Source organism: Haliotis cracherodii, unplaced genomic scaffold (genome assembly GCF_022045235.1).
Source record: "Haliotis cracherodii isolate W230 unplaced genomic scaffold, xgHalCrac1.p SCAF_10, whole genome shotgun sequence".
Taxonomy (NCBI): Eukaryota; Metazoa; Mollusca; class Gastropoda; order Lepetellida; family Haliotidae; genus Haliotis; species Haliotis cracherodii.
In genome coordinates this window covers 13,560,569-13,582,818 of record NW_027266265.1, presented here as the reverse complement: position 1 = coordinate 13,582,818, position 22,250 = coordinate 13,560,569, and the positions used below count along the sequence as shown (strand labels likewise).

Sequence of the window (22,250 nt, the reverse complement as noted above, 5' to 3'; positions counted from 1 at the left end):
GTTGCTGAAGACCTAACCTATATGCATGACAATTAGACCTGTTCATTTCAACACATGCATGTTTTGGACTTGAACACTAAATGTTCACATTAACCTAAAATGTGTCGAGGAGTCCGATATTAGAACTTTTCGAGCAGCAATTTATAAATATTTGAATATTTGAACAAAGTCTTTGACCCAAACTGATTTTCCAATGAGTTTCCAAACATATGGTAAAACATGTACAAAATTCATCTTAATTCACCATGTTCATGGACTCATTGTTAGATTTTTTCTTGAGGATGGAAAAATCCTGTTTTTTGCTCATAATAGCCATTCTTATGTACTAAAACGTCAGAGGTCAAACAGCGTTATCACTATACCCCGCCATAAGAGAGTGAGTGAGTAACACCATTTTGAACTGTATTCCAGTTATATCATGGTGTGTCAGCTTAATGTGGGAGGAAGCTCAAAGTGATGCCTGTCTTAGACATTTACCACTTTGTTGAAACATGTGAGCACAGGTATGGTGCTGCCAAACCTAGAAACATAATTGGAGCGAACCGGGATTCGACCCCACAAACATACGTTTCTGTACAGCTCAAGGGATGCAACTCTGCACTCAGACAACTGGGCTACCCATGCAAACTCCCCTGCCATGGGGCACATTAGAATTTTGTTTGTTCCTATTAGTAGTGAATAATATGGAAGTTAACGTTAACTGTAAAAAAGAGTCCTATAAAGGCTTAAGAAGAGATAGGCATGGGTGGTTTTATGTCATGAGAAAATCTGATTAAATATGAAATTACAAAAGGCCCCTTCTCTCGAAAAAATAATTAATGGCATCAATTTTCAAATTTAGTCTTGAGAAGTATAGGCTCTCTTACATATGCTTGCAAAGTTTCATTCATGTAACTACAGCAGTTGTTAAGAAAACTTGTTTATTACTTGCCCGTGAAGAGATCACCCGTTTAATAAACATACAGTTGTATTACACATTGCGTAATACCAAAACGCGTGCTTATGTACTCTCGGAACACGTTTCACGAAAAATATTGAAAGCTCTCAACATCCCTTGGCTTATTCAACGACATTGCGTGTGGAGATGATAGATCACTGAGGGGAGCTTAAGCACACTCGATGACCACAGCAACCTTGTTGCTAGGCTGACGTCACATGGCATTGTTTCGCCGAAGGATCTTGCAACAAAATTCACAAATTACGTCATCGGGTATTGTGACGTCATTGTAAACTTTGAGGTGCAAGGCTCCGTTCCACAAGGCGATCGTGCGGTAGCGCAACGACACTCGTTGGTCTAAGTTAAAGTATGTGAGTTGCGATAACCTTAACGCTACTATAATTTTGTGGAACGGACGCCTGAATTCTAAAGATAGACCGTTGTATGGTATTAAATTCATACGTTTCAACTTTTGACGTGTTTGAAGTATTATTCTGTTAAACTCAATTGTATTTTGCCGTGGATCGTGTAGGTGTCAGCCTATTCACACTCGACAGTGTAATTCTAAAAACGTTTTAAATGGCAAGTGATAAATAAAATACTAAACTCGCTACCGTGTAAAACCAATTTTATGAAACTCGTGAATAGTTGTGGTATCTGACTCGCTTTCGCTCGTCAAATACCACAACTATTCACTCGTTTCATAAAATTGGTATTACACGGGGGCTCGTTTAGTATTCTATATATACATCACAGCTACTATGCACAAAGTAAAATAACATGGATCAAGGGCTGTAACTGAATCTGAAAGCATGTGGCAAGCAACATAACTATTAAAATAAAAATTCATGGCACCAACTTTCAAACTCAGTCTTGATATGCATCTATTTGATAAGTATCTCTTGGATAAGCTGAGTTTTATTCAATTAACTTCAGTTGTTCTGAAAAAGCATGAAGCAAGGGCCATAACTCAGTAAAAAATATATATGTACAAGTCCAATTTTTAAATTCATTTGAGATCGTGAACAGTAACATAAGTGTGTAAAATTTCATTTGTCTAACTTAAATAGTTTATGAGTCTATTTGTCCCCATTGAGAAGTGGACGGCTGGATGAAAAAGGTTTGTTATCAGCCATTTAAACACATTTGATAATTTACACACCATTGTTACAAATTTCCTGCAAACTTAACATTTATATTAACACTGTGGAAAAAAGTCCCCAATATTTCTTTATTGTTTATATCCTTTGTTCAAGAAATCACTAAAATATGATCATGAAATGACAAATACATATTTTCCATCCTTTTTCTGAATAAGATTCTTCAAAGCATCCAGCTTGCGAACATCGAGGTAGTACAACAGTCCTCCCTCGAACTGACCACTGGGCAGTAGACAGCTCACAGGCAGCTCTCCGACTCGCGTAAAACCAAAATAATCAGACAGTTTCTGCATGACTGTGTTATTTCTGACAATGTTCAACAAAAGTCCAAAATAACCATAGTCGCGTGCCAGTAGAATTGATAAATGGAGGATGAGGTATCCAAGTTTTCGACCTCGTTCAGAGCGTTTTACAACGAGGAAGGCTTCCACGACCACCTGTGTCCGGCATGTATGTCCGATGCTGTTTCCCACCCCTGCTATCAGCTCACCTGTGTCTCGTCTCATGATAGCCAGTTTCTGGCCGGTCCCCAATTCAGATCGAAATCCTTCCTCATTTAGATATTCATCCATGCCATAGCCCTCGCCATGCTGGGCAGCATCCACAATCATCGCATACATCTCGGTCATGTGGGCATCGGTCAGCTGGTCAATAGTGACGTCTCCACCGTCGGGGAGAGTAAGGGTCAGGGGGAGTGTCATGCTCAAAGGGGAGACAGGATCTGCCATGTCTCAAGCTGAAAACAATGATGTTATCATGGTTATACTCATTTGGACAAAATAAAGACACACATCAATTTACTGCCCCTTCAACTACTGTGTCTCTCATAACAACTGCATTTACTGTTGCTTACACGAGTTTACTGCTGCTTATGGATACATTTACAGCTGTTTACATTTCTTTACAGCTGCTTACTGATACATTTACATGTCTACTGCTGCATTTACACCTGTTTACATTTGTTTACTGCTGCTTACTGATACATTTACATGTCTACTGCTGCATTTACAGCTGTTTACATTTGTTTACTGCTGCTTACTGATACATTTACATGTGTTTACTGCTGCATTTACAGCTGTTTACATTTGTTTACTGCTGCTTACTGATACATTTACATGTGTTTACTGTTGCATTTACAGCTGTTTACATGTGTTTACTGCAGCTTACTGATACATTTATACGTGTTTACTGCTGCATTTACTGATACATTTACATCTGCGTTTACTGCTGCAATTTCAGCTGTTAACATTAGTTTACTGCTGCTTACTGATACATTTACATGTTTACTGCTGCATTTTCAGCTGTTTACATTTGTTTACTGCTGCTTACTGATACATTAACATTTGTTTACTGCTGCATTTACAGCTGTTTACATTTGTTTACTGCTGCTAACTGATACATTTACATTTGTTTACTGCAGCTTATGGATACATTTACAGCTATTTACTGCTGCATTTTCAGCTGTTTACATTAGTTTACTGCTGCTTACTGATACATTTACATGTTTACTGCTGCATTTTCAGCGGTCTACATTTGTTTACTGCTGCTTACTGATACATTTACATGTGTTTACTGCAGCTTACAGATACATTTACAGCTGTTTACTGCTGCATTTACAGGTTTACATATGTTAAGTGCTGCTTACTGATACATTTACATGTGTTAACTGCTGCTTACGGATACATTTACAGCTATTTACTGCTGCATTTACCGCTGTTTACATTAGTTTACTGCAGCTTACAGATACATTTACAGCTATTTACTGCTGCATTTTCAGCTGTTTACATTTGTTTACAGCTGCTTACTGATACATTTACATGTTTACTGCTGCATTTACAGCTGTTTACATTTTTTACTACTGCTTACTGATACATTTACATGTGTTTACTGCAACATACAGTATACTGACTCTGAGCTGACCAGTCCTTGTTTTCACCCCTTAATGCCGAGCGCCAGACAGGGTAACAACAAGTACTATCTTTTAACGTCTTTTGGTATGACACGGCTGGGGATGGAACCCCGGACCTTCCATTCTCCAGGTGGACCCTCTACCATTAGACAACGGAGGCGGTCGCATCATTATAGGTTCACTTAAGTATGTAGGGTGTCAAACATGAATACATACGTACAAGCGTCAATAGATCTTAGTATGTTGACTCTGACAGTAACAAATGAAGAACATGTTGTTTATGCCTGTGTCGCACTGATTGGGTGCTTTTATGTAACTGGAAAAATGGACAACTAAAAACAATGAAGTGTGATGGAAAAAGCTACCCAAAACAAACACATGAATGCAACCATTGGTTTAGTCCATGCACATGCAATACATGACAAGTAACAGTCAATGTGGGTATAAAATGGTTCTTTCCAGAGAAAATGCTCGCTTGGAAGCTGAAAATGCTGATGATGTTATAATATTTACTCTTATAATCAGTGTGACACTTCAATAATGGCACTGAGTAGATATAGTGATATTGAGATGACTCAGCACTGTCCATATTAAACATATCTTAATACATCAGAGTTGGGTTGGTCGGTTGGTTGGTTTGTTGTTTAACACCGCACTCAGCAATATTCCAGCTATATGACGGCGGTGTGTAAATAATAGAGTCTGGAGCAAACAATCCAGTGATTAATGTCATGAGCATCGATCCACGCAATTGGAATCGATGACATGCATCAAACAAGTCAGCGAGCCTGACCATCCGATCCCGTTAGTCGCCTTTTACGACAAGCATAGTCGCCTTTTACAGCAAGCATGGGTTGCTGAAAACCTATTCTATCCCGGAATCTTCACGGGTCTATCAGAGTTGGGACAGTCAGTGTGTCACTGTACCTGAGAATGGCACAGATTGTTGCTTTAGCCATCATACCCTTTTTAAGTCACTTGTTTAGGCAACACAGTAATGGTGGAACACGCTGGTTTATGGTTATAACACTAGTCCCAAGTGATGTCAGTTTTGACGCGTCTACCAGGGATTACCTCGGATTCAAACTAACTGATTTTGGTGGCAAGATGGGAAAATAAAATAATTATTTTGTTCAAAATTGGATATTCTTGAAGCTAAAGTGGTAATGTAACACTGTATTCAAATCAATAATGCAAAGCTAAACATAAAGCTTCTCCGTCTCTAGTGGCCCTGTTATCTGTGAAATAAAAGCTACTTGACCAAGCCATCTCATTAGACAGCTAGACAGGGTTTTACATGACACACAATTGTGTGTCTAGAATGCGCAAATGTTGAGATGTTGTGTGTGTATGTGCTTTTGTGTGTGTGTGTGTTTGTGTGTTGTTTTTGTGTGTGTGTTGTTTTTGTGTGTGTGTGTGTGTTGTTATTGTGTGTGTGTGTTGTTTTTGTGTGTGTGTGTTGTTTTTGTGTGTGTGTGTGTTGTTTTTGTGTGTGTGTGTTGTTTTTGTGTGTGTGTGTGTGTGTGTGTTGTTTTTGTGTGTGTGTGTGTGTGTGTGTTGTTTTTGTGTGAGTTGTTTTTGTGTGTGTGTGTGTGTGTGTGTGTGTGTGTGTGTGTGTGTGTGTGTGTGTGTGTGTGTGTGTGTGTGTGTGTGTGTGTGTGTGTGTGTGTGTGTGTGTGTGTGTGAGAGAGAGCAAAATATGATACAGTCTTAAGACCAATCTCACCACAGTCCCCAACTAACAAATAACATGTCCCTTAGTATATGGTGTTTGGATTAAAAAATTAAATTAGACTTTGACCTAGATCTCTAAGTAAACAGGATATATCATAAACTAATGATAAAAAGGTCATGAGAAACAATATCTTTTATGTGGCTTTATATGTAAGACCTTGTACTTCTTTCGTGGGTTGATATCACTGTTTGTTCAACCTGCATGTCGGCATATTTATCTCGACAAGGGTAACTATTAGATGCACATGTATCCTGTTCAAGTCAGGTTGCAGTAATATCGTCCACAAAACAACCTTGTACACGGAAAGTTTGGTAACCTTGTACACAGTTTAGTATGTAATATTGTACATTAAAAAAATATGTACATAGTTTTATTTACTGGAAATATATACTTTGATCATCAGGAATTAAAAATATTTGACTTTCAACATGTTAAGACATGTTTCCGCGGACGTGGCACCATCTTGAGGGGTGCAACTTGGCTAAATTTAAATGTAAGCAAAACTAAATTAGATGCTCTTAAACGCTATTTTCTGCGTTTTGGGACCATTTAAGTTAGATTTTATTTGTAACAAATATTGGTGATTTATTTATTATAAAGTTACATTAGTTATATATGTATGTGTTCTCCCCCCAACCAATATTTCTACTTTCATTCAAGAAATATCTATGACAAATGAAATTTGAACATTAAAACGAATCGATATTACTTTTGTGTGTTTTTACAAGTTCATTCGTGTGCCTAAAGATAAGACAAGTTAGACAATATACATCATGTTCGACTGTGTAGAGTTTGAATTAATAATTTAGTGCACAGATGATAAATTGCGGTTGACTCATTGGCTTTTGAGGTGTACAAAACATTATGCTTTTTTTTTTAAGGTGTAAGCAGTTGCTTTATGCTTCAATGGAAGTTTTGCGCTGATGTTAGTGAGCTGGTCGTTTCGAAGTGTCTCCAAGGTAAACGTCAACCCATGACTCTACCAGACATCGAGTGAAACTTAACTGTTGAGTGAAACTGTGAACTATCGAGTGAAACTGAGAAATTACTGAGAAATAGAAAAAACCCAGTTAATTAACTGATAAAGTATTAATTGAAAATTTATAAGTATTTTAAGAACACTCATTTCATTTACCATTTTGTTGTTATTTATATATTTGTTACAAATGTTATGTTCTGGATAACACTTACTCAGTAAAGTACAGATTCTCATACTTTTTGGGTTGAGTGTAGGGTTATACCAGAAAACGTGGATGACAACAAGGGAGTATACGTAAAGTACTCACGGAAATGAAAAAAAAATGTTTTTCTCAATTTAAAAATCGACACAAAGTGTTACGTAGCTGTATATACGAAAAAACAAAACAACTCGAAAAGTACTAGTCTGGATTTGCTAGTTTGATCTCAGTGAACAATAAAAAATGTACTTTACAGGAGGTAATTTGTCGGCACTTTCAACATTCAGAAATAAAACTAAGTCCAAATTGACATAGCAGAAACAGACTATAGGCATTATGCACCTGTTCTCACCTGTCGTCCAGGTGTCATAGGTCACCTTGATCTACTTACACCTGGTTATGCCCTGTTTCACAATAGTCTGTTTTATTCTCATTTTTACACACTTTTACGTGTAAAAGGGCATAAAAACATTTGATACGCTGTATTTGTGCCACAACAGTTTTTTTTCAATTCCGTGAGTACTATAGTAATCTTATTATCGACGCAAACCGAAATTGCTTTCACTGCAGGGATACTTTTTTTATTATTAAACTATAACCATCAGGGTTATTCCATATGATGACATCGGATGAGCTTCCGCCATTCTTTTTGTCTGTTTGTTTAGGCTAAAGAAATTGATTAACATGCGCTGTTTTTTTACTTTTTCACAGATCACGGGAAAGCAATGTTGAAAGTGTTGAAAAATGCGTAAAACAAATATTGCCTCCAAGTTAATTTACGCTTTCTTTACAGACGGTAGCCCAGTCTCTTGTCTCGCTCAGTTGCGTTAGTGAGCAAATCGACTCACGTCAGCTTGTGAGCCCCAGCGGCCACTGTCAGACAGCCGAGAAGCCAAAGATTAGTGCCCCTTAATCAATGAAATCGAATCATGAAAAGTCATATTTTGCATTGTGCTTGGGTATCATTTTTTCATTATATACGAACAGTTACATTTTTATCGTGTACAAGATTGTTTTGTGTACGAAATTACATACACCCGTCCCGGCAATCCGCAATACACGGCTGGGAGTGGAAGTCTGGGACGCTTGCACTACCTCTCACCAGAGATCTATTATATGGTCTCTTGTCTCACGCTTCTACAATGTCCAGAAGAAATCCCCCCACACTGTTGACAAACACATACTCGCGTTACTGTAGCTAACTGTAAAAAATGACTGAATAAATACTTACATATGTCAGTGTCGTCACTCAGAAATACATGGTCTCCCTGTTTTCTCTCGTCAGGAATGAGGTTAGTGTTGGAGTTATCTCCCTTGCTCCCGTGACCACATTTCCGGGTCCAAATATAGATTTTTGTTTGTTTGTTTGTTTATTTGTTAAAACAAACCAACACTTTAACGATTCTACAAGCTCGGGTTACTAATACATCTTTGCAAAGATATCGACATACGTCTTTGGTCTTTGTAAATTGTTTGATAGGCATTACTTAGAAGTTGACGGATGACAAGATAGACACAATTTTTTATTTTTTTAATTTTTTTTTTTATGGATAACAACTTCTTTAATACTGTAAAAGGCGACGCTTCGGTATAGATCTTGCTTGACAACGGTATAAGGATCTATACCGAAACGTCGCATTTTACAGTATTAAAGAAGTTGTTACCCATAAAAAAAAAAAAAATTGTGTCTATTTGGTCTTTGTAAACGAGTCAGTCTGTGTGTAGGGGCGGTCGGGTAGCCTAGTGGTTAAAGCGTTCGCTCGTCACGCCGAAGACCCGGGTTCGATTCTCGACATGGGTACATTCTGTAAAGCCCATTTCTGGTGTCCCCCGCCGTGATATTGCTGGAATATTGCTAAAAGCGACGTAAAGACATATTCACTCCATCAGTCTGTGTGTTTATCGTTGGCCATAACGCATTTACGTCCACGTTAGGAGGAGGTCAAAATGGCCTCAAAGGGTAAAGTCCAAACGACCACAATCTTCCCAAGGTGTCAACAAGCCGATATCAAAGTGTAGACACCCTTGCCTCAGGAAGATGAACGGCCGCGGAAGTCAAAACTACCGACATACCCCTTCCCATAGTAGAACAAAGCAAACTTAGAATTTCTGTATGTTTTTTGTATCCAGAAGATTAGAAAATGATGGTTGTGGTAAAGTATTTTGTTATCAGATACTGTTTTTGTGTTTAAAGGCACATTTCTGTTGTAAAAATAGAAAAAAATTCAAATAATGTCCCCTAAAAAGTGTGTGTGCATGGAGCCATCTTTTTTTTTTATCATTTATGTGATAGTTAACACATTGTAGACTTGAATTATCATTACTTTTTAAACTATGACATCGGAGAAATTTAGTTATCAGTAAAAGCAAGCCAAATAATGACCCAGTTTCGCTTTAATTTTATTTTCCTGCTATTGAAAAACGAATTGCAATGTATTAAATATATATTTTTTTAAAAATGGAAAATTTTGTCAAAATGTGCCATTTTTTATTCCAATTGTTAATTCCATCAAAATCGCTTTATAGAACACATACAAATCACCGTTTGCAAATACCAATTCTATATAGGACGTTATTAAAGGTTTACCTAAAATCACTGATTTTCTAAACCACCGTAGAGCTCAATTTGAAGGTCAATGTCACTTTGAAGGTCAAGTTCTAAATCAATATATAAACAGTAGAAAATAGGCTACAAATGCACATACAACTACCATAACTGGTATAAAATTTGCGCAACGAAAACATAAATGCTTACTCTCACAAACAGATGATGGTGTGTACTCAATCTCAAGACAGATAGTCCCTTGGGCACGCCAGAAACCTATGATTGTGTTCGAATCCCGGTTCGACCCGATCAGGGACATTTGACAGCAAATCGCTACAAATTCTTCAACCTGACCGTCGAGAGCTCCAGATCTCCAGATCTCAACCCAATCGAACACCTCTGGGATGAGCTCGATCGACGTGTACGTCAACGTCAGAACGCGCCGCAGACACTCCCACAACTGGCCAACGCGTGTAAAGAAGAATGGCGCAGAATTCTACAGGAGAGAATTCGTACACTTATACAGTCAGTACCGAGGAGATGCAGAGCCGTGATTGCGGTCACAAGAGATAATGAGTTCAGCGCAACCTTGTGGCTTTATGTGACATGACAATGAACAGTTTCCAATGCCTTTGTACAACGACAACATGTGACGATCGAGCTCCAAAATTTCATATTTGTATGATGGTTTGACGCTTTCGTATTCAGACCGTCACAATATCTAGAATTAGCCTTGGGAAATTAGCTCGGGATCGGGCAAAATCTTCAAAGAAACCAAACACAGTATCTATGGCCAGCTCCTTTATTGGGGATTTCTCGACTGTTAATTCACATTTGATTTCAGAAATATTTTTACATATAAAGTACAAAGTCATATAGAACATTTACAGTTCTCATAAAGGAAGCAGTGATCACAATAGTATGTGATATTAAACAATGATAATATATACTGAACCAATTTAAAAACTTCACAATCCTAAAATTTTAACATTTTGACCAGTTATCATTGTGGGCCCTTATTGTGTATTTAAACAGTAATGGACACGTATTGTCCTCAGATAACACCCGTTTTTGTGCAGGCGAATCGATCAAAATCATGTGCACAGCGCTATAGTGGCAAAAGTGTTTTTTTCACGTGCAACTGGTCACGTGGCCATAATACCGCACGTGTTTTCTGCCATACTTGTTAGCAGTCATTAACCAAAAAAGAAAAAACACAAGAAAACAAAAGTCTTTACGGCCATTTATCATGCCACGCCTTTCAAATGTGCAACGTGAACGTGCCATCGGCATGTTGCAGACGGGAACGTCCGTAGCTGAAGTCGCAAGGACGATGGGTTGTAGTCGACGGACTGTTTATGATTTACAGACGCGTCTACAGCAAACGTGTACCACTGGTGATCGGTCTCGTCCAGGTCGACCACGTGTGACGTCAGACATGCAGAGGGTCGTCAGATTGTCTTACGCCACCTCCGTAACCGATTTTTGACGGCTACATCAACCAGAAATGAACTGTTTAGGGGGAGACAGAGTGCGCACACTTTTCGAAACCGTCTGAGAACTGCTCACCTTCAAGCACGACGGCCATACTGCGGGCCGATTCTGACTCAATTACACAGACGTCAACGTCAATTGTGGGCACAGCGACACTTACAATGGACTCAGAGGAATTGGAATCAAGTCGTCTTCAGTGATGAATCCCGATTTAATCTTCGATTTGCTGATGGTAGGGTGAGGGTGTGGAGGCGCCGTCATGAACGTTACGCCCAGTGTTGTGTACAGGAAGTTGACAGATTTCGAGGCGGAAGTGCCATGGTGCTGGGTGCTTTCTGTGGCAATGAACGTTCCAGGCTTCTTGTCATCCTTGGCAACCTCAACGCTGCTGCTTACCGCGACCAGGTACTGGCACCAGAACTTCTGCCTTTCATGGCAGCACATGGACCCGGTTTGATCTTCCAACACGACAATGCCAGACCCCACACAGCAATTTTGAACACGTCTGGGATCCTCTTGGCAGAATTTGCAAGAACTTGGCACCAATTTGCAGCAACAATGGCGTCGTCTTCCCAATCATGTGTTCACAAGCATCACAAGGTCCATGCGGAGGAGTTGTGTGGCAGTTGTCAACGTACATGGTGGCCATACACGCTACTAAACCTGTGTGCCTTCAGATTCTCGTGCTTGGGACTTATGATTTAAACTGTTGATGTTATTACCGAATACCGTAGGTGCGTGGAACAAATTATGGTTACCACCGTTAATTAAAATCCTTCTTTGGACATTAATGATTAAAAAATACCTTCTCTGATTCATTTGTCCGTTGTATATCATATATGGGGTTACTTTTAAAAAAGTTTTTAATTTGACTAATTTAATTTGAATTTAATGTGTAAGTTTCATGAGCGGAGTGATAAAAGAACCAATTACGAATAACACTATTAAAGTCAGTCTTCAAAGATACCTTTGAACAAAGCTTACATAATCTTATGTGACACTTATTTTCAGACACTTCTAGCTATGATTAGGCCTTTCTGAATGGCACTGCCATACGTTATATCTTATTTACGTATAAACCTCGTTAAGCCGAAAAGTCGGTATCAAATGTACGCAGATTTAAATATAAATAACAACACGCGTTGGCTGAAACGTCTGAGCATATATCATTCATTTTTTTATGCTGGTATATCTCATACATCGATAATCTATATATATCTATAACTTATCTAAGCTACCGTAGCAAACAAACTATATCTGTAAGCATCTACATAAAGTGAGTTAACGGGCCCATTAACAATATGTCCATTCACATTACTGAATGGTATAATATATGGATATATGTACACTTTAGGCATTGCTCGTAATGTAGACATGTATGCTGAAGCTGTGTTACAAATTCGTTATGCTCAGACCTATGTAAGTACAAGAGAGTTACCTATCTTATGTGTACATCGCTAACAGATTAACTTAATGATTACATGAATATCATTACTGCTTTTAGCTCTGGCTTAGTTGTGCTATTAGCATAAATACATCAGCTATAGAAATTAACGTTTTCTGCCAGTTTAAAGCAGTCTGTTGATGAACAAGTAATACATGCAATCATAGAATCCTTACATTAATATATAATGTACATACCTCGTGTGATATAAAAAGTCTGATAAAAGTGAGGTGGTTCGTTTGCATTTACACAATGTATTCACATAAACAAAATAACTGAATCACACTAAAATATCAACACGCAGATAAAATACACAGCTTGCTACCATGATTGTTAACAACCTTATTTCCGACTCGGAACATGTTTGATATTCAAAGTATGCTATACCGTGGAGTTAATACTCAAACGATAGTTTTGTCTAAACCTAACGCACATACTTTTGACAGATAACCCACTTAATATTTGCCCTTGTGCATGGTCAATAACATAAGATTAAATACCTGATAATGTTGCTCCATATACGATTCAAATTATAAAACAATTTAACTTATAAATTTAGAGAAATAGTGAAGTGAGCATGACTTACCTTCAAAGAAACCAAAGTGTCTGTTGCCAGCTCCTTTATTGGGGATTTCTCGAAAGTGAGGTACCCCCGGGGCTAGCCAGAATATATACTCTAGACACTTTGAATGGTCACGAATTTACTGCATCTTCAATTATCAGCTTGATGAGAAAATTTGAGTTCGTGCGCCGAGAATAGGGATTAAGGCTTTCCTAAGAAGTTTGACCAAATGATGTCCACAGAAGTTGAATAATAATTGACGAGTAGTCCGAAAATATTTATAGGAGTTGTGTGAATTTTAGTGTTGTCATAGTAATGGTTTTAATATGTAAATATATATTTGTGTTTTTAACGTGTGAGTGTGTGTGAGTGAGAGTGTGAGTGAGTGTGTGTGTGTGTGTGTGTGTGTGTGTGTGTGTGTGTGTGTGTGTGTGTGTGTGTGTGTGTGTGTGTGTGTGTGTGTGTGTGTGTGTGTGTGTGTGAATAGAACACAATCTACAGACTGATATGTGTGTGAATAGATCTCATTACCCCGTTACTTGCAATTGTTGGATAACAAGTCATATTCTTAACCTTAACATTATAGGGCGAGTTCCTTGAGTCAGTGATCACTGAAACAGGTTGAATGTGTTTTTTACCAACGGAAAGTAATTCTTCTACATATAAAGTTGTGTAAATGTGATGTTATTGAAAATAACAACATAACATTCGGTCGCCATGGTGGCTAATTTTTCAATGCCATATGTCAAGTTTTATTAACGGGGCTTAATATTTTAATAAGTTGATACCTATTCATACTCTCTCTCTCTCTCTCTCTCTCTCTCTCTCTCTCTCTCTCTCTCTCGCGGTTATTAACTTCGCGTACCAGATGGCATCATGTGACTTACCATACGACCCCCCCCCCCCCCTCTCTCCTCCCTCTCTCCCTCCTCCCTCTCTCCCCTCTCTATAGTTCTGTCTCTCTCTCTCCCCTCTCTATAGTTCTGTCTCTCTCTCTCCCCTCTCTCTCACTACCTCTCCCTCTATACCTCTCTCTATCTCCCCTCTCTCTCTATTTCTCTCTCCCCCTCTTTCTCCCTCCCCTTCTCTCTGCCTCTCCCCTCTCTCTTACTCCCTCTCTCTATCCCCTCTCTATCTCCCTCTCTCTCACTCCCTCTCTCTCTATCTCGCTCCCTCTCTCTCCCCCCCACCTCCCTCTCTCTCTCTCTCTCTCTCTCTCTCTCTCTCGGGACCGGGTTCGGCATCCAGGCTATGTCGGGGTTCCAGGGCCGTGATATTAATAGAATATTGCCTACAGCGACGTATGACCATACTCAATTCTCCTCCTTCTGCTAAACGATCCCAGCATTAGGACCCCATCCTCGCTTATCCAGTGTATCATGGCTCTTTTTTATAAGGCTTAAACCCTGGATCATTTGGCCACCGAAGTTTCGTTTCGGAAGTGACGTCACTTGCTCCGTCACTCTCATCACTAGCCTAGCAAATAAAAGTACATGTACCTAAATACTGTTAGTTCAATACACCTATAGATCAAATAATTAATATAAACATTCTGGAACGTCTATCTCGAAACACGACAACAGCGTTCAACGCGGCTCCATACAGTGGAAATTCGTGACGTGTAATGAGTAAGTGTTTCCGTTGTCCTCGACACTACTTCCGGTATGGGCAGACACATATTTGTCAACACTGCGATCACTGTCTTAAAATGAGTTGGTATGTGCCAAGTGTGTGTTCTTCCAGGGCCCTCTACAGTATTTATTTTCTGTCTGTTGTCGTACATGCTGTCTCCACTGTGAAGAAATGTAAGTCACCTTCACATATTTATTGTTAGTTTGCTTTTTTTTCACTTAGCACTATTCCAGCTATCTTACGTCGGCTCATAGATATTCTGGTCTGGACCAGGCTTAATGATATACAACGACACGCTTGTTTGTTTGTTGTTTAACGCCGCACTCAGCAATATCCCAGCTATATGACGGTCTGTAAATAATCGATTCTGGTTCAGACAATCCAGTGATTGATATCCTGAGCATCAATCCACCCAATTGGGATCGATGACATGCATCAACCAAGTCAGTGAGCTTGACCATCCGATCCCGTTAGTCGCCTTTTACGGCAAGCATTGGTTGCTGAAGACCTATTCTACCCCGGATCTTCACGGGTCCTACGACACTCTGCCCGATGTGATCGTACTGTGTTGCATTTAATTACACCTCCATCCCCGCACGCCGAATCACACACTAATGGGATCGAGTGGTCATGCTGGCTGACTTGGTTGATGCATGTCATCGTATTCCAATTGTGCGGATCGTTGGTGAAGATGCCAATCACTGGATTGTCTGTTCCAGACTCGATTATTTACAGACCTCCGTCATATACCCGGAATATTGCTGAGTAAGGCGATAAAACACACAAAAAGCAACACAACAGACGACCGGATTGCTTGTTGTCGAGCACACTCTGCTAGCCATCATGAAATGGTTGTACTATTGCTGAATATAGCGACCACTCACTCACTCAAGTACCCAACCACCCACCCACTCACACACCCATTCCGCAAACACCCAAATCACGCCCTCAGGCAACTTACGTTCCGACAAATCCACTCACGCCATCAAACGTAGGATGTTTGTTTCAGATGACATGGGAACGATGTGTGGAGACAGACTAGACATGGAGGTACCGGGACTCGAGAACGTGGAGATCACCAACATCGTCGCCGTTGACCTCCGACGTGACTGTGACCTGACCGTCTTGGCACCTTCAGGCAAGATGCTGATGGCGACCTTCACCTTCGTCGAATTCACTCCGGGCCCTTTCTGTGAGGCTGTTGGTCACGTGACGCTAAATGGTAATATAATTTATTACCCAGAAGAATATCACCTCATATATCAAACCGTGAACACACTCACACGCAGTTTTACAGGATCCCCACAGACGGTTAGACCAACGATGTGTGAAAAGAATGTTGCCCAAAATGAGTGTGTGTGTCAGTAAAATTTGAATCGGTCCTAAGACCAATCTCATATAAGTGTATCACTGACTCTCTTTCACATTGTGTATTGGTAGCCAGAATGAACCAGTATATGATTGTCCCTCTACCCGACAGTTCACTTGCACTCAGAATGAGAACCATTGTCCTTGTCTCGCTTATATACAGTGCACGTGCAGTCAGATGAAACAATATATCATTGCTCACTGTCATATAGTGAACTCACAACCAGAATGAACAAGTACATGATTTTCTCCAAATGACACAATATTTATTGTCTCGTCCAGTGAATGAATAGTTAGAACGAAACAATATATCATTGTCTCACTGTCGTACAGTGAACTCGCAACCAGAATGATTCAATATATCCTTCCCTCTATACCTTTCAACCATTTATTATAGACGTAATCCTCCGACCTGCACATAGCCATCATGAACAAGTTTATCATTGACCCTCTCGCCCACAGTCTTGTCAAATTCCCGGTTATGTAGTTCGTCACGCCCTGAAGGTACATTGTTGGAGAAATGATGCCTTCATATCGACGTCTCAATCTTCCAGGTGAGAGATGCAGGACCCGGTTTCCTGTTACAAACGTCCCCCGCTTCTTCCGGCGAGTCGACCTCTCCATCTCTTTCAGGCCTGGAGGAAGCAGGGATGGGCCTCGTTTCAATCTCCTCCTGACTGCATACAATACTGGTTGGTAGTCTGTTAACACTTTGTATTGTGCATTCGGTGGTGGTTGGTAGTCTGTTAACACAAACCCAAGATTATATGTATCCATAAAGAAATCTTGGACTACATTCCAATCGCCACAAATTACAATGTGATCGCTGCTTCAGGATTTTGTCAACAGGTTCAGTTCTTCATAAAACTTCTGATCATCAGTATTAGGTCCATACAAATTTATCAATCCAAGTTTATATTTATCTATTGTGATTTCAATTGTAATCATATTGCCCTTGCCGTCACAAAAGATAGTGTCAATATTAAACGCAAGATTATTTGAAAAGAGTATGGCGACGCCACGAGCGTTACTTTTATATGAGCTAAAGAAGCAATGTTTGTTACCCCATTCTTGGCATATTGTCTGTTTCATATCTTCAGTAAAAAGTACATCTTGCAAACAGTATATTGTGGACCTTTTACGCTTAAGAAAATTAAATGTCTGTTGTCTTTTAACCCTGTCATGAATACCCCTACAGTTCATTGATGTTATCTTGATCTTTTCAGTCTGTTAACTCTTTTTATTGTGCATTCAGTGGTGGTTGTTAGTCTGTTAACTCTTTGTATTGCGCATTCTGTGGTGGTTAGTAGTCTGTTAACACTTTGTATTGTGCATTCTGTGGTGGTTGGTAGTCTGTTAACACTTTGTATTGTGCATTCAGTAATGGTTGGTAGTCTGTTAACTCTTTGTATTGTGCATTCAGTAATGGTTTGTAGTCTGTTAACACTTTGTATTGTGCATTCTGTGGTGGTTGGTAGTCGGTTAACACTTTGTATTGTGCATTCAGTAATGGTTGGTAGTCTGTTAACACTTTGTATTGTGCATTCAGTAATGGTTGGTAGTCTGTTAACACTTTGTATTGTGCATTCTGTGGTGGTTGGTAGTCTGTTAACACTTTGATTGTGCATTCAGTAATGGTTGGTAGTCTGTTAACTCTTTGTATTGTGCATTCAGTAATGGTTGGTAGTCGGTTAACACTTTGTATTGTGCATTCAGTAATGGTTTGTAGTCTGTTAACACTTTGTATTGTGCATTCAGTAATGGTTGGTAGTCTGTTAACACTTTGTATTGTGCATTCAGTAATGGTTGGTAGTCTGTTAACACTTTGTATTGTGCATTCTGTGGTGGTTAGTAGTCTGTTAACACTTTGTATTGTGCATTCAGTAATGGTTGGTAGTCAGTTAACACTTTGTATTGTGCATTCTGTGGTGGTTAGTAGTCTGTTAACACTTTGTATTGTGCATTCAGTAATGGTTGGTAGTCTGTTAACACTTTGTATTGTGCATTCAGTAATGGTTGGTAGTCTGTTAACATTTTGTACTGTGCATTCAGTAATGGTTTGTAGTCTGTTAACACTTTGTATTGTGCATTCAGTAATGGTTGGTAGTCTGTTAACACTTTGTGTACATTTAGTGATAGTTTGTAGCTTGTTAACTCTATTTAGAGTTCTAGTGATGGTGGTGGTCTGATAACACAGGGATGAAATGCTATTTTTAGCGGAAAATAACCAATCGATTTTTTCCTCGAATGTAATTACACTTTTTTACATTTTGTCTGACTCAATGACATTTTTATCACAAGACCATTAAGCTGGGCAATTAAATTATACATGTTGCGGTTCACTGAATAATATGATAGCACACAATATCAAACGAGAAGCATTGCCGTTTTAACGATGCGAACTGAGCGCTCAGGTTTCCCTCTCGCTTGAACCAGGCTGTCGCTTGATTCTTTGGTTTAACTCCCAAACTTTAGCACAGACACTCATAAGGCTAAGGTGGTCGTAACTCCCATACTTTAACACAGACACTCGTAAGGCTCAGGTGATCGTAACTCCCATACTTTAATACAGACAGTCGTAAGTCTCAGGTGATCGTAACTCCAGTACTTTAACACAGACAGTCGTAAGGTTCTGGTGATCGTAACTCCCATACTTTAATACAGACAGTCGTAAGGCTAAGGGGATCGTAACTCTCATACTTTAACACAGACAATCGTGATGCTAAGGTGATCGTAACTCCCATACTTTAATACAGACAGTCGTAAGGCTGAGGTGATCGTAACTCCCATACTTTAGCACATACAGTCGTGAGGCTTAGCTGATCGTAACTCCCATACTTTAGCACATACAGTCGTGACGGTAAGCTGATCGTAACTCCCATACTTTAACACAGACAGTCGTGAGGCTTAGCTGATCGTAACTCCCATACTTTAACACAGACAATCGTGATGCTAAGGTGATCGTAACTCCAATACATTAACACAGACAGTCGTAAGGCTCAGGTGATCGTAACTCCCATACTTTAACACAGACAGTCGTGAGGCTAAGGTGATTGTAACTCCCATACTTTAATACAGAAAGTTGTAGCGCTGGGGTAATCGTAACTCCCATACTTTAACACAGACAGTTGTAGCGCTGGGGTAATCGTAACTCCCATACTTTAATAGAGACAGTTGTAGCGCTGGGGTAATCGTAACTCCCATACTTTAATACAGGCAGTTGTAGCGCTGGGGTAATCGTAACTCCCATACTTTAATACACAAAGTTGTAGCGCTGGGGTGATCGTAACTCCCATACTTTAACACAGACAGTTGTAGCGCTGGGGTGATCGTAACTCCCATACTTTAATACAGAAAGTTGTAGCGCTGGGGTGATCGTAACTCCCATACTTTAATACAGAAAGTTGTAGCGCTGGGGTGATCGTAACTCCCATACTTTAATACAGAAAGTTGCAGCGCTGGGGTAATCATAACTCCCATACTTTAACACAGAAAGTTGTAGCGCTGGGGTGACCGTAACTCACATACTTTAACACAGACAGTTGTAGCGCTGGGGTGATCGTAACTCCCATACTTTAATAGAGAAAGTTGTAGCGCTGGGGTGATCGTAACTCCCATACTTTAATACAGAAAGTTGTAGCGCTGGGGTGATCGTAACTCACATACTTTAATAGAGATAGTTGTAGCGCTGGGGTGATCGTAACTCCCATACTTTAATAGAGAAAGTTGTAGCGCTGGGGTGATCGTAACTCCCATACTTTAATACAGAAAGTTGTAGCGCTGGGGTGATCGTAACTCACATACTTTAATAGAGATAGTTGTAGCGCTGGGGTGATCGTAACTCCCATACTTTAACACAGACAGTCGTAAGGTTAAGGTGATCGTAACTCCCATACTTTAACACAGAAGGTCGGAGCGCTACGATCGCTTTGTCAAACGGGGCCAAGTGAAGTAATGACGTTGATTAGTCATAGCAATATGTTCTTTAAATTTTGACCAAATTATATTGACCGTTTAAACAGTGACAATAAAAAACCCTTTGACATTGTACATTAATATTTTAAACATTGACTCGGCGAGGGATGACATATATAATTATGCTAATATTTCCAGTGCAATGTTTCGCTATATGTTCTTCAGCTCCCTGCTACTCCGGGGACTACACCTGCTCCAACAACGTGTGCATATCTCGCCGTCTCCTTGGCAATGGGTTAGACAACTGTGGGGACGGGACGCTTCAGGAGAAGGATGATTCTAAAACACCTGTACCGATATGGGTGCTGGCAGTGTTCATTGTCATAGCGGTCTTAACCGTCGTTATCGTCGCAGTCTGTGTTATTCGTTGGCGGAGAAAAAAGCAGGATGAGACATCAGCAATTCAAACCATTAGTTTTACCAATGAAAACTTCCGTGTATCTCGATCCCTAATCGATACCTAATGTGTTTTATTCTGTATTACTTCCAGGCTATAGGGGGCACGGGTGGCCCAGTCGTCTAAGGCGCCGCGATTCGCTGTGCAGAGTTGCGTCCCTTGGGCACGCCAGAAATCTATGATTGTGGGTTCGAATCCCGGTTCGCCCCGATTATGTTTCTAGGTTTGTCAGCACCATACCCGTGCTCGTGGGTTTCACCGAAGTGGTAAACGTCTGAGACCTGCATCACTTCGGGCTTTCCTCCCACATTAAGCTGACACGCCGTGATATAACTGGAATACTGTTAAAAGCGGCGTTAAACCCAACTCACTCACTCACTCACTCCAGGCTATATCCGTAAAGAACAAGGTTGATAAAGTCCCGCATTGTCGCCCTTTGGTAAAATAAAAAAAGGTTATTCAAAGCGGGACAATGCGACAAATTGCCAAAATGTCGCCATGTCGCATTGTCACAGAGTCGCGCTTTGGTTATGTTTGACACTTTTTGCTTGTTTTTGTAAGGGCGACAATGCGACAATGTGACAATGTGACAATGACCAATCTAGGATTCCACACCTTTTGGCCCACTGGAATGATTAAATTTAAGGTTGCGGAAAACGTTGTAATATCAGTATAAACATTGTCAGACATGTCTCAAATGGATCAAAAGTAGTCTTTTTCCGTTCTTTTCATTCGTTTTAGACTCTTGATATGACAAAAAAACATCAAATGTAAAACATTAAGTGAATTTTAGTGACCCAAATCATTTTTGTACCATATGTCCAGTGTATTTTCCATCCCCTAATAAATTGAGCTTGGGTCAAATATTAGAAATATACCTCTCGCAACCTCTAAAATAAGCTTTATAACACATTATAGCCGTAACTATGCATTAAGTGTTGGTATAGGACATAATTATGAACTTGTTGAAATGAACATAGTCTAATTGTCAACCATATGAAAATTTTCATAAACATTTGTGAAGATTTTCCCCGTGTCTTAAGTTATGTATGATCCCTCATACCTACCTCGTCTTGTGGCAGTGGGGTAGCCTAGTGGTTAAAGCGTTCGCTCGTCACGCCGAAGACCCGGGTTCGATTCCCGACATGGGTACAATGTGTGAAGCCCATTTCTGGTGTCCCCCGCCGTGATATTGCTGGAATATTGCAAAAAGCGGCTTAAAACCATACCCACTAACTCACAACCTCGTCTGTGTAACTTCGAGGCAAGTCGAGTTTTTTTACCTGAAAGGTTTGTAGTTGTTCCAACTGACGAGGTCTCGAATAACATAATCGTTGTTTGTAGGCATTATTACATTAATTGTTTGATCAAATAACTTGGTATAATAAAAGCTACGAAACCCTTTCCAAAGTCACAGAGTCGATTATGGGATTCCGACTGTATCATGAGCATGTGTTTATGAATCACTATCAAAGAGTGATAAGACCAGGTGCCCGCGAAAAGGTGGGCATACCCTGCTCAAACACATGCAAAGGCAGGTCAATTGTTCACAACAAAACCCGGGTATTTTTACTTGTACCATATGATCCTGTTTTTTTCTTCAGGTGAACAATTGACTTGCTATTGCATGTTTGTTATGGGCGCCACCGGCAAGATACGCTTATAGTCATAAACACATGTTCATGATATAGTCGGAAGCGTACAATCGCGATTCATTTGATTATGGAAAGAGGCTTGTCGTCTTTATTATTTTTACAGATTGGCAACAAACTCTGCCTTAGTTATGTACATAACACATCTAATTATAATAAATTTATAACTCATTTACTTCAATAAATATTTTTTTCTGATAGAAAGGTGTTGTGTATAATTTTTAGATGAAAATGCTGGCGTCAAAGCACATTGTGCACGTAC

The 22,250-nt window shown here is 39.7% G+C and overlaps 2 protein-coding genes across 2 annotated transcripts; one reads left to right on the top strand and one right to left on the bottom strand.

Annotated features, from left to right (window-relative positions):
- Nucleotides 1–1,612: 1,612 nt before the first annotated feature.
- Nucleotides 1,613–8,199, bottom strand: LOC139446751 (uncharacterized). The gene is made up of 2 exons (XM_071228062.1): nt 8,151–8,199; nt 1,613–2,833 (listed from the first exon to the last, which is right to left on the bottom strand). The coding sequence occupies exon 2, from the start codon at nt 2,823–2,825 to the stop codon at nt 2,211–2,213; it is 615 nt and encodes a 204-aa protein (XP_071084163.1). The 5' UTR covers nt 2,826–2,833; nt 8,151–8,199; the 3' UTR covers nt 1,613–2,210.
- Nucleotides 8,200–14,672: 6,473 nt separating this feature from the next.
- On the top strand, nt 14,673–22,153 carry LOC139446743 (neuropilin and tolloid-like protein 1). The gene is made up of 4 exons (XM_071228049.1): nt 14,673–14,769; nt 15,606–15,818; nt 16,519–16,656; nt 20,105–22,153. Exons 1-4 carry the CDS (start codon nt 14,673–14,675, stop codon nt 20,401–20,403), a joined length of 747 nt encoding a protein of 248 aa, XP_071084150.1. The 3' UTR covers nt 20,404–22,153.
- Nucleotides 22,154–22,250: the final 97 nt, after the last annotated feature.

Excerpts from the sequence above, each read along its gene's own strand:
- LOC139446751 (XM_071228062.1), bottom strand. The coding sequence starts at position 2,825 with ATGGCAGATCCTGTCTCCCCTTTGAGCATGACACTCCCCCTGACCCTT.
- LOC139446743 (XM_071228049.1), top strand. The coding sequence starts at position 14,673 with ATGAGTTGGTATGTGCCAAGTGTGTGTTCTTCCAGGGCCCTCTACAGT. Across the intron at positions 14,770-15,605 it reads TGTCTCCACTGTGAAGAAAT|ATGACATGGGAACGATGTGT; the intron begins GTAAGTCACCTT and ends TGTTTGTTTCAG. Across the intron at positions 15,819-16,518 it reads TGGTCACGTGACGCTAAATG|GTGAGAGATGCAGGACCCGG; the intron begins GTAATATAATTT and ends TCAATCTTCCAG.